The following is a 13,590-nucleotide window of genomic DNA, read 5'->3' as shown; positions in this document are numbered from 1 at the left end:
TTGAAAATTAGCAGTAAATTAGAAAAGTAAGAAATCCTACTTAGGTTTTTCCCACTGCAAACAGCAAACAGTAAAAAACACAAAAAAAAAAACAAAAGTAAGTAAAACAACAAGGAACTACAAAATGAGAATGAAGATGTTATCACATATCAATTGCTTCTTTCATGTTGACCTTCTTTTTCTTCAATTTAAGTATGAATTTAACTTTCTAACAATTTTGGGACAAAAAGGGAAATTCTTTTAATATCTTCGCTGTGTCAAAATAGCCATAAAATTACCGTTATTCTTTTTTTACCATAAATGATAATTTTTTAAGAAGAAATATTTCTAGTCAGTAGCAGAGTGGTATATCTGTGATATTCACTTGCTATTATTATTATTATTAATTTTTTAGATCAAAAACACAATAACCGTAGAGAAGACATGCTATCGATTTCATTTTATAACTCGAAACTTACTTTTATCTTTTAATTCTAAAATAATAAAATATATTTAATAAAAATTAAAAATAATGCTAAAAACACAAAAATTAATTAATATCTACTATTTATTAAAAAAAATAGTTAATAATAGAGTGCGTACGGTTTGGTACAATTCGAGAATTTAAAAATATCTAGAATTATATCTTTTTTTTTGGTGAGTAAGTGTATCCACCGCCGACAGCAGTGACTATTCACTTTCGCAGATGATCTAGAATTATATCTAATAAAGTCAATTGTGCAATTCTCTTTGGTCCTAAAGAAAAATTCAACGGTTCAATCCGGTTCATGATTTTTTTTCGGATATTCGGCCTGGTTTTAGAATCTCAAACACATTTACTCAGTAATATTAGAAATTTGAAAATCTCCAGAATTGTACCTAATTAAATTAACGGTTCAATTCAAGTCTGAATCTTTTTATTCCAATATTCAGTCCGGTTTAAAAATCTCCAAAATCCACGCTCAGCCCGTAGTAACAACAATTAGAGGTGCAACCGAGCCGAACCCTAGGTAGGCTCGGTATTGGCTCGTTAATATCTCGAGTCGAGCCCTCTCGATTCGAGCTTTGACCGAGCCGAGCTTTGACCGAATCTGACCGACCCGAGCTTTTATCGAGCTTCTTACGAGCTTTAACCAAATTAATAATACATGCATAGAATAAGTAGCGTAAAAATAGAAAAGCCTTATAGCATACTCCATATGAGTTTAAAATATTTATAAAGAAAAACAATCATGTTATTATCGAGATTCCAGAACATTATATAGTATTTGTGATCGGAAAATACAAGCTCGGAGAAAAATTTCAAACAATGACACATATATTAAACTTTGTAATGTATTTTATTCCTTATCAAAACCTAATTGTCTCATTAAAAACTCAAATGTCTAAGGTTTTTTGTGTCATTTTTTGTATGAGTTAAATCTTATTTGAGTTTTGAATTGTGATGAAAACTAATAATAACGATGAAATGTTATATATAATGAAATATATATAGTAATTAAAAATAATGGAGCCTGCTCGCGAGCTTTCGAGCCGAACCTGAGGAAGCTCGGACTCAGCTCGTTAGTGCTCGAGCCGATCCCGAACTCGAGTCTAGCCCTATTGAGCCGAGCTTTGATCGAGCTTTCGCTGAGCCAAGCTCGAATAGTTTGCGAACTCGTTTGCATCCCTAACAACAATATATATATAATGTTACCTTTGTAGTTTATTTATTTATTTACTATTTTTTGTTAAAAAAAAGGCTTAAGGAGAAAAAGGAAGCCAAAGCCCAGAGTATACCCCACCAAATGATTGAATGATGATAAGCCCACTCAATCTCAGCCCACGTAACTCGGAGCGTGTTTCATCCTCTCTCTCTCTCTCTCTCTTTCTCTCTCTTCTGTATGCCAAATTGCCATTTACATAATCTCATCTCATCTCAAGCTTTTAAAATCAGATTCTGATATTAATAAAAATTAATATTAATATTAATATTTCAGTTAAATGACTCTTCCTTGTCCTCTCTGCTTCTTCTCTGCCTTGCCTCCTCCTTAGCCGGCCACTCTTTTTTTCCTATTGTTGATTCACTCCATTTTTTCTGATTCATCCTTTCCTTGTTTATTGCTGCACATCTCGCCACCGACAATTTCTTCAAAAGTACGTTAATTCTCTCCCTTCTTTTCTATTTTTACGAGGTCGCTCGATCGATCTGATTTTTTTTTTTGTTTTGTTTTTCGATTGGATTGGATTGGATTGGATTAGATATGATCGTCGGTAACGTTTGTGTTTGAAGATTGAATTCAATTTGAAATGGTCTATTTCCATAGCTCAATCTCGGTCTGCAACTCGGTCGACCAATCAGCATCACTCATGGCTAATTCTGTGAATTCAAATGAGTTGTACCCGAAATCAAGGAACAATAATCAACTGCACAAGAATCGAAAGACTAATAATCATCATACCAATTGTACTAGTATTCCTGTTTGTGATAGATCTCGATCAGCTGTTATTGATGTTCTTATCCTGATTGCTGTTATTATTGCTTGTGGCTTCTTGTTATTTCCTTATATCAAGTTTCTCACCACCAATTTCATCGAATTTGTTGGTGTGATTCATTATGTGGTCAAAGAGGAGATCATTAGAAACCCTATCATATATGCATCTATAGGAATCAGTACTTTCTGTGCTGCAATTACCGCTTGGATAGTTCTTATATGCACTACTAGAAAATGTGGGAATCCTAATTGTAAGGGTCTAAGGAAAGCTGCTGAATTCGATATTCAGCTTGAGACGGAGGAGTGTGTTAAAAATTCTAATGGTACTTCTGTTAAAGATGGGGTCAAAAGAGGCCTATTTGAGTTGCCTCGCGATCACCATCGGGAATTGGAGGCTGAACTGAAGAAGATGGCACCACCTAATGGAAGAGCTGTTCTGGTGTTTCGAGCAAGATGCGGATGTTCTGTTGGGAGATTGGAAGTTCCTGGACGAAAGAAGCAAAAGAAGATCAAGAAGTAGGAGATTTTCTTTTGCTTTTTCTTATGTTTGTTAATTTTATAGGGAGGATATAACCTATACAGGAGTAGAGCCATAAGGAAGAGACTAGAGAAGAGTTTCTTCTCCATTTCATCTTCTATCGAGCTGTATTGTCCTTAAATAAGCTCATGGCAATAAGTTGTAAGGGATTATATATACATTTCGTTATAGTGGAGAATATAAGAATCCGTTCTTTCATTATCTTTATTTCACATATTTATATAATAATTGCTTTTCTGATTCTTGTTTTAGGTTCCTTTTCTTGTTTATCTTTTTGTGATTGCACTTCGCATAATATTATGGCATTTCTTTTTGGATTTAGTTCCCACATGTTTATTTGATAGTTAATGATTGTTTGTGTTGTGTATTAGCAATTATATTGCCGAAAGGCATGAATATTCAACTAATGACCATTAGCTTGAAAATATGGAAAATGGTCCATGTTTTTCCATTATCTAGAGTGTTTATAGAAGATTATGCTTGCCTTCTACTCTCTGAAATTATTAGCTTAAAATCTGTGCAGCAGTATGCATGCTTTATCCTGTCTAAACAGAAATTTGGCTACCACCATTTAATGCGAGCTTGAAGTATGCATTCAGATATGGCATGAAGTACAGAACAGAAGAAGGAAAAGAGGAACAGGGCTTCAGATCAAGCACTTCCAGGTAGGGTGTAATTTAGAGAAACCCTTTTCAGATAATAGTGTCAACTGTTATGTCTTATTGTGTGTTTCTTTTTCATTATGGATCTGTTACCTTCTTGAATTGTATTTATCTTATATCAGAATTATAATGTTTTAACACCTTCACTTCTGCCACAGACACTCACCATAAAGTGAAGATGCAATTTTAGAACTGAATGATCCATAAATGTAATTAATAGTTGTCAAGGAAAAAACTTTTCTAGACTTAGTTCCAATAGCTCTCAATTGGGAAAATCTAGCATCTTCTCCCAATAGAATCTAGTGATGGTTTAGCCTCAGAGAATCTAGACTGATACAAATTGAAAGGTTTAGTTGATAGGCTAGTGGTTCAAATTTAAAGCTTCTTTTTCTTTTCCTTTTATGCTCCATGCTGAATTTACTTATGATAAAGATTTTGTTTTTTTGCACTTTTCCTGAATGATGCATTAGCATCTTTGTTCTCTGCTTTTGATTTAGTGAGTTGCTGACATTTCCTTTCTTATGGACCATTCACAAGGGTCAATTGAATATGGATGTTTATGTGCTAACTGCTCTGTCTGCAAATTCTGATAAAATTACCTTTTTTAGGGAATGTTTTCCAACAATGCAAACTCTTTTGTAGTTACTATATTTCTCCTTTTAATCATTGCATTCATAAACCTATTTTTACTTCCTTTTTTCTATTTTTCTGTTTTTAAAGTTTCTTTTTGCATTTTAAATTTTTATAACCTGCCTTGTAAATTAAGGTTGTGATTTCTGATACGAAAACACAATATCCAGGGACAATCCGTCTGACATTACCAATGACACACTATTATCATTTTTGTTACATTTACATCATATCATATAGAATCATATAGAATGTATAAAGCACATAGCACGATTATACGAATCCGTTTTGACACCCCTATTGTAAATAAAATGAATTTGTTTTTCTTTTTTGTTGGGTAGTGTTGTATTTTGTTGTAACTTAATGATTAGTTATTACTGTCTTTACTGAATTGCCTCTTAGAAAGCAAATGGGTTTCTGGTTAGTTGAGCAAGGTATTACCTGAAATGGAAACCATTTGTATTTTTCTTAATTATGATTGGAAGAAGGTGAAATTTCTTGATTGCTCTTCAAATTAGGTCATATTTGCAGATTTCAATACCATAAGGAAGTTTGAAACTCTGAACTTTGAAGTTTCAGATGATCCTCCAATGCAGGATATAATTTCATAATAAATGTGGATTAAGGTTCGATTAGACCCAAACGCAATTTTTTTATTTGATTATGTTAGAACTTCATCTTCTTTTCCCCCAATTTTTAAACCTTTGTTTTCCACAAATGATATCATTTATTTATAGAATATGATTTTATATTTTCTGATTAATTATGCATTGAGTTGAAATAAGTTTTTGTTTGGAGTTACCTACTTGGCTGCTTCAATGTGTGTATAGGAAAGAGGATGAAGTTTGGTGAGCTGTGATGTGAACAGAAAACAGTTTTATGGTTAAGTCAACTCCATTAAGCTTCATCAGGTGAGGTCTAATCGATTTAGACTATAAATATGAGTAAATATTAGGAATACCTCTAGTAAAAGCAACTTTGAAGGAAATGGTACCTTTTTCCATAAAACCTTTGCAATAAAAATAAGAATCTCCTAGTTCCTCACAATTGTAACACATAGCAACTATCATTTAGCATGCCATTCGTTTCAGAAATTTACAGGACAAAATGAGTGAAAGAATATCCACTTTGTAAAAAGAGATACCGTCTCTCATTCAATTTTTGACACGTCACACAATTATTTGACTTTAATTATGTCACGTGTTAGAAATTGACTGGAAAACAGACACGAGACAGGAAAATAGTAATTTTATTTTCAACAGTTGAATTGCTATAGGAATTGAGGCATCCACTTGTATGTATGTATATCCAACCCAAAATCAGTTGCTGCCACAATTTTTTTGCCAAAATGAAAGGTCATCTTTGCTTTGGATTTCCTTCTCTTATATGCTCCATCTCCCTTTTTGGTAGATGGGATAGAGACTTGATATTGGCTTTTGCTTTCACACTTCAACTTAAAATCTGATTAATTTCAAGTTAATTTCATCAAAGTTTCAAAAAGAAAATGAGTTAGTTTCATCAATGTCCATTTCTACATCTTGATTCATTTGAATATCAAACCATATGGCTTCAAAAATATTGTTGACACAAAATACTTTGCTGCCTGCATTGTGCAGTGCAGGTCATCCATTTAAGATTTCTAATGTAAGCGATTCAGTTTTAATCACTCAACTAACTTTAATTGATATATTTTTATACACTTAAAAGTACTAGATCGATTCATCCTTTTCCATTAATTACTTCAATCATAAAGTCCATTAAAATTATGAAACTGGTAAAATATTTAAATATCAATCATATCAAAATTTTATGAGCTATAAAGTCCATTAAAATTATGAAACCTATAAAACCGATAGCAAACATATCAAATTTATGAGTTATGTTAGAGTGGATTAAAGCCTATTTAAAGTATTAAATTAAATAAGAATACATCTATGATTCGTGAAATTTAAACATGTTTTACAATTTGAAATACGGATTTAAATTTTACACTAAAAAATACTTCCCTACTAGTGGCTTACGTTAAAATTTATATGACATGCTATCAAATGTTAACCATTAAAAATGTGAGCGACATAATTTAATTTTTTTAAGAGCATCTCTAATAGGATATAATGAATTACAAATGATATGTTTTCCATTATACTTTAATGGAGTCTAATATTCACCAATCGGTTGAGGAATATCAGCCAATTGGTAATATTTAAAAGCTGCCGGCAGCAGTAAAAAGTTATTGCTGAAGTAATTAAATATCTAGTTATTTAAAAAAACAAAGGTTACTGTTGGAGAGGAAAGTTGCTAACGGTAACAAATAGGTACCATAAGAGAAGAAACTCTCCAATGGTACAAAATTAATTTTTTTATTTTTTCAATTAACTATATAAATTAATTGCTTAAAAATTTAGTTATTATTAATTATTAAATTACCAGTATAGATATATAAATTAATTATTTTATAAGAAAATTAATTGTGTAGTTTCTTTTATGGAAAAAAATTAATTTTGTAGTTCGAATATCTTCAATGGGGGCTATTGAAAAGCTTAATAATTCATTTTTTCGTTATACTATCTCACAAGGGAGAGTATAATAAAATAAAAAACTACCAACCGATTAAGAAATTTTAACCGGTTTGTGAGAGCACAAAAGCTGCCATTAGCAGCTTTTACTTTTTTTTTAATTATTAGTTTTTACTTATTTTTTATTTATAAATAATATGATATATTATTAAATTAATTGACGAGTCTTAGAGTTTAAACATTTTTTTATTTGACAAAATTTAAACAATGGATGTGATAGTCTAATGAAATAAAGTTATTAAGTAAGTCTCACAATGATGATGTGTCGTTGAGGTATCATCTCTATTGAGTGGTTATGAGTTTAATACATTGAAAATGCTCTTAAATTAATTATTTTGTTAGAAATTTATAAGAATAGTGCCCCTTATATACACAAGCCACTAAGGACCTAGCCAAGACTTAGTGGGCTGAAGCCCATCAACCAACGGTAACAACACACAGCTCTATAAAAGTACCCACAACATCCAATTGGGAGATCTGCTACATTCCTTCTCTCTACTTTACTACCTTACTTTCTCTCTCCTTATCTGATTACTAACTTGACCGTCGGAGTGTCCCTAGGGACCGTTCCCAGCACAGGGACGAAAGAAGCTTCACAGATCGTCTGTTATCCACTTCTCCATTATTTGGTGCGGTGAACATGGAGAGCAAATGACCTTCAAACTCTCGCAGACAGCCATAAGAAATGACAGACTCGTAAACGACTACTCCGGTAAAAGAGATATTGGTAGCAACAGCCGGAACCTCCAGCACCAAGCAGGAGGAACTGCCTTTGAGCCCCACAGTGGCACCACTGGACCTAACCCCCTGCTCATGGAGGTCGAGCCCGAAGAAGAAGAAACCAGTATGACCGCTTAACTGGTCAACGTCATATGAAGTTTTCAAGCCACGCAAGCCATTCAAATCGCGGCACAAATGAAAATCATCGAACAGAGTCTGCAAGAAGAAAACTCGAAGCTCTAGCAGTTCCTCAAAAGTAGAACCGACACAGCTGAACAATTTTTATCCTCCAGCTCATCGAACGTGGTGGAGCCAGAAGCCATACGGACACCCGCTCCACCCCTAAGTCCTGCAAACACTTCAGGAAGGCTTGTAGCCGCACGCGGACATGCCACTCAAACTCTGGCACCCCAAGAAATAAAGGATTTACTAGAATCCAAAATCCAACATTTCCTCGATAAGCGGTCCTTGAGCCGAGTCATGGGGAGGGAACGTCACCCCACCAAGACACCTCTAGTTCACCGAATGATTGGAAGGCCCACCGCCTAGCCTACTACTCATGGATCGAGGACCTCAATAATCACGTAAACTCCTTCATGAGCACCATCAATTTGTACTCTAAAGATGTGGACATTATGTGTAAGGTTTTCCCCAATACCCTCTTCGAAAGCACACAAGAATGGTATCGGGGCCTTACACCTGAGTCGATCGACTCTTTCAACCTCTTAAAAGACCTTTTTTTTTGTCAAGATTCATCGTTGGGGCAAAGGTTAGAAAGATTAGCTCCGACCTCAATGGTCTCCGTTAGCAACCGACGGAGCCACTAAGAAACTTCTTGTCAAGGTTTCACCACCTGGCCTCTCAAGTAAAAGGTTTGAATCTGGAAGTCGCCTATGAGGCGCTGGCCAAAGGTACCTCATGTGAACCTCTCAAGTAAAAATGCTTCCGTAAGATACCTCGCTCTTTCAAAGAACTAATGGCTATGGCCCAAACTTTCGTTCAGTACTATGACTGTGACCGCCCCCATGGTATGAAGAATCCAAAAAAAGACAAAGCTAAAGGTGACTCCAAGCGAGAAAATATGGGAAAACTTCCCGCGGAACCAAGAGACAACACAAGAAGCAAGAGAGATGAAGCTTCAGAACCCTACCAACCTCGGAGGGAGCCCGAGCATGCCGAAGGTAGGAATATGCTCAAACTTGTCAGAGCCACGGGAGGAGAGGTGCATTATACCAACTGCAACACCCGCGAGATGTAGCAGTCAGCAGCCGTCCACATCCGAAAAAGGGTCAAACCCCCAAAAAAATAAGGAACTATACTACAAGTATCATAAGTCCCTGGCCACTTCGCAGAGAACTACAACCAGCTTCAGAAAGAAATCGACAAGCTCCTCGAGCTCGGAGCCCTCCCAGAGCAGCCCGACAACCTGAACCGTCCCATAGGCCGCATGACCAAGCACCTAGGCAAGAGGAAAACAAGAGAACTTAGTACCAAGGAGAAATCCAAGTCATCCGAAAAGGGGCTCCAACCCATGGCGGACCCTCCTCATTCTTTGGCAAAAGTAAAGCTACTAACATAACATTGACAGTGCAGCCCCAGCTTTGCACGCCTTACTCTGAAGCTCTAGTGGTTACCCTGGCAATCGCCGATTTCATCATCCTTGGAATCCTAGTGGACACCAGAAACTCCGTTAACCTCTTAATTTTGAGGGCTTTAGAGGCCACAAAAGGTCACATGACAAACATCCGGGAAGGAACCTTCCTTTTGGTCGGTCTCTCCGACATCGAGACTTACATTGTAGTAAACTAAAGTTAGATGTGTTTGGTACATTTGAACCTATGATTCTGTATGGTGTTAAGATAAGAGACATGCTTCTTTTTCCAAGAAAGAATTGAACATCCGGGAAGGTATGGCATCGATCGACGCCTTTGATGCAGGCAAAGCCCCAGGTTTATCTGAGGCAGCATCAACCGGAATTTGGATGAGGGCGAGGGATCGAGAGGATGCTTGATAGACAAATAGTGGAGTTGTTAATTGGTCTAAAATAAACATCGATAGACGATTTGCTGTAGAAATGGATTCTTCTTCTGCGTCGCGATTTTCCATGCTTTTGGAAACTCAGAGAAAAGAGTGAATAAAAGAAACTGAAATGCAAGTAGTAATCGGAAAATTCTTTACAAGTTCACTCCACCTGGACTCAATTAATTGTGTTTTTGTTAAATAGTTTTTTTTAAAATAAAATTAGAGGTTTGATCACTTTATGAGTTTTGAATCAAAACTCTAAATAGTGGTGTTTGGTGAGAAGATATTTAAAAGAATTTATTAAATTCAAAAAGCTGGTTTTAAGATTTTTCAATTTGCTTATTGACATTTTTACTCATAATTACTACAATTTAATCTCAAATAAGATTATAACATGCTTTTATTTGTCATTTTACCCAAACAGTTATTAGCAATCAACTAAATTCTATCAAACAAGTTTACATAATCAGCTTGCTAGTCAAATCAGCTAACTAAAAAAATAATCAATGAACAACTAATGTAATCAGCTAACAGTTAATATCTATTTATCAAACATGGTCTTTATGTAGCCGCTTAATTTATAAATGTAAAGTCCAACTTGGCAAGTCATTTCCCTTAACATTCTGGATTTCATAGGGTTAATCCCTTATTTCGGATAATTTTTGTAAATTGAATTTGGTTAGAAAATATTTCCTTGGAAGTTCAAACCAGAGTTTAAAAAATATAGGTAAAAAGTATTATTAGGTCACTGATCTTTCATTTTTTGGTTCATTAAGCCCTTGATCATTTAGTTGACTATATTAGACTCCTGATCATTTATTTTTAGTCTCATTAAGCCCTTTATGACCAAATTAGTAAGTTATAAACATTTAATTTTGTTAAAAATACGTTACTAACTTCATCTGTATTTGAAATTATTAAAAAAAAATATTTTTTACAGTTTGAATTAAGGTTTTTACAGTTTTTCTATAGCCACATTACACATTCAAAACTGCTTTCAAACAGTAAAAAAAATACAAACTTCGAATACAGATGCAATGGATAACAGTCTGTTAACCGAATTTTATGTTCAAAATTAATTTTTTTGGTCATCAAAGGCTTAATGTATCCAAATAAAAGATCAAGGGCTTACTGAACCAAAAAATGAAAGATCGGAGGCCAAATAATGCTTTTTGCCAAAAATATATATTTTAAAAATTTAAATACTCATTATGGCACAAGACGTCGTGATGAACATGTTGACAAGAATATCAAGGGAGACTCATTACGGCGCGCTGTAATGAGCATGTTGATAAAAATATCAAGAGATTCTTGTCAACTACATTTTGGGAGTGGCGTGAAGCCACTGTTCAAATATATAATAATCTTTTTTAATTTATTATATTATAAAAATAAATAAATAAATTATATATAAATTATTAGAAATGTTATGATTAAATTTGCACAATTTCATACGTTACAGCTAAATCTGCACTTCGCTTGAAACGTTAATGTTAAGTATTTAGTGCTTTACTAACAAAAAAAAAATATTTTCTGCATTAATAACATAATAAAATATTTTAGACAGTTTCAAAAAAAATTGTGATTAACTTATATGTGGCATGTTTAGTTTTTTGAAACTGTCTAAAATATTTTACTGTGTTATTATTATAGTTACAAAAAAATATATATATGAAACTGCTCCAATTTATCGACAAACTGATTTAGAAGGTTCGATGTGGGTAAATAACAGTCAAACAAGTCTTTTCAAATTTCCGGTAGCGTATGGTTAAAATTGATTTTGCTTGGAAACATTAGTGTTTAATTTGCACAATTTCATACGTCAGAACTAAATCTGCAGTTCGCTTAAAACTTTATGGTTAAATTTGCACAATTTCATACGTTAGCAATGCACTATATATTTAATCTTAACGTTTCAAGCGAAGTGCAGATTTAACCCTAACATATGAAATTGTGCAAATTTAATCCTAACATTTCTAAGTAAGATCAAATTTAAATTTTAATCAAAATTCTATAAAACAAAAAATCAATAATTTATATTATTTTTATTTTTATAATATAATAAATTAAAAAAATTATTATATATTTTTGGCAGTGGCTTCACGCCACCGCCCAAAATGTAGTTGACAGAAATCCCAAGGATTCCGGTCAACATGCTCGTTACGGTGCCATAGGCACCATAATGAGTATTTAAATTTAAAAAAATGTATTTTTTTTAATTCTAGTTGGGAAACAGTCATTCTAGAGAAATATTTTTCAACCAGAACTAATTAGACTTGTCAATTATTGTGTTCGTGTCGTGTCAAAAAGAGTAAAACCAAACTCAATCCAAAAACTTTCGTGTCACAATCATGCTAACCTATTCGGGTCAGTATCGATTTTGTGTCGTATTTTCGGATTACATGTAATTTTGTTATGCACACATATTAATGATAACTTTAAAAAATATAAGAAGATATATTACTATTTTTAAATACTTTATGTCATTTTTACATTAGTATGTAAAAAATAAGGGTAAATTACATATGTGGTGTACAACCTTTACTCGCAATCACACTTTGGTGTACAACCAAAATTTTGTCACACTAAACTGTACAATGTTCCAGTGACCTCCCACTAAAGTGTACAACCGGTTTTTATGACCAGTCATGTTGGTTAACCATGACACATCATCAATTTGACCACTTTAAAAAGTCAAAAATTTACACTCTATTATAAAATTACTAAAATACCCTCATCCATTTCCTTTAACTCCTCCCTCACACTCTTTTCCTTTCTCTCTCTAAATTCTCTCTCCACCTTCTCTATACCTCCTCCCATACCTGTAATCCGCCACGATCTCAACCTCTCTGATTCTGATATTAGCAACGTCGCCATTGCTTCCTTCGTCGGTTCCATCTTCTCTTTGTCTCTCTCAAAATAAAATAACCATACCCCGTATCTGTAACTCATAAAATAAAAAGTTTCTATTACACATAAAAAAAACCAGCTGCCAATTTCTCATGATCCCACTTCGATCACATCAAAATCCATTGAAGTTTAGTTGAAGGCTTGTTAATGTCGTTTTAAGTTCTAATGCCTAAATCCCAGTCGAAGAACCATCATTGAATCGAAGATGAGACTATACCTGACACTCAGCTCAAACCAGGGATTATTCGCCGTCGCCAGAGTCTCGCCAGATCCAAAAAAAAAGCAGCAAATGTAATAGCTGAGATTAATGAGTTGAAATCAGATAGGAATTGAAGGATTCGAACACGATGAGAATTTTGATCCACTTTATAAATCTGGATCTTGTATCTTTATTGAATATTTTGAAATTTTTATCTGATATTGGGTCCTTGAAAAGATGAAATGAGTAATCAAGTGGAGATTTAATATATATGATTAGAACTGATAAAAAATGAGGTGTGTGAAGGAAAAGCTTTGGCCTTTTGTCAATGATTTTTTACTGTTCTAATGGTTTTAAAGTAGAGGGAGAGACAAAATGCTTGTTGCAATTCATGGAGTTAACCAGAGAAATTTAGAAAGAACGGAGGAGTTAAAAGAGTTAGATAGAAAGAAATAGACAAATGAAGTTGCAAAGAAAAATGGAAGGAAGGACAAGGATGAATGAGGAAGAAACATCAATAGCTATAAAAGTAATTAAATTATTAGGGGACAGATAGAGAGATTAAAAGCTTTTAGAGAGAGGGAAGAGTTAGAGAAAGAAATAGAGTGAGTTTTTTTTTCAATTTGGAAGGGATGAGTGCATTTTAGTAATTCCATATTAGGCGTGTGAATTTTGACTTTTAAAGTAGTCAAAATGCTGATGTGTTAACGTTGACTTGCGTTGACCGGTCATTTTTATCGGTTGTACACTTTAGTGAGAGGTCATTGGAACGTTGTACAGTTTCGTGTGATAAAATTTTGGTTGTACACCAAAATGTGATTACGGGTAAAGGTTGTACACCACGTATGTAATTTGCCCTAAAAAATAACCATCAGAAAAT

General features: G+C 33.9%; 1 protein-coding gene across 1 annotated transcript; it reads left to right on the top strand.

Moving 5' to 3' along the window:
- Positions 1-1,861: 1,861 nt before the first annotated feature.
- On the top strand, positions 1,862-3,189 carry LOC136208871 (uncharacterized protein At5g19025). Its single transcript, XM_066000135.1, has 2 exons — positions 1,862-2,115; positions 2,221-3,189. The coding sequence occupies exon 2, from the start codon at positions 2,269-2,271 to the stop codon at positions 2,971-2,973; it is 705 nt and encodes a 234-aa protein (XP_065856207.1). The 5' UTR covers positions 1,862-2,115; positions 2,221-2,268; the 3' UTR covers positions 2,974-3,189.
- Positions 3,190-13,590: the final 10,401 nt, after the last annotated feature.

The sequence above is a fragment of the Euphorbia lathyris genome, chromosome 1 (genome assembly GCF_963576675.1).
Source record: "Euphorbia lathyris chromosome 1, ddEupLath1.1, whole genome shotgun sequence".
In the NCBI taxonomy this organism is placed as follows: domain Eukaryota; kingdom Viridiplantae; phylum Streptophyta; class Magnoliopsida; order Malpighiales; family Euphorbiaceae; genus Euphorbia; species Euphorbia lathyris.
Note: the sequence above shows the minus strand (reverse complement) of the source record. Positions and strands in the feature narration are given on the sequence as shown.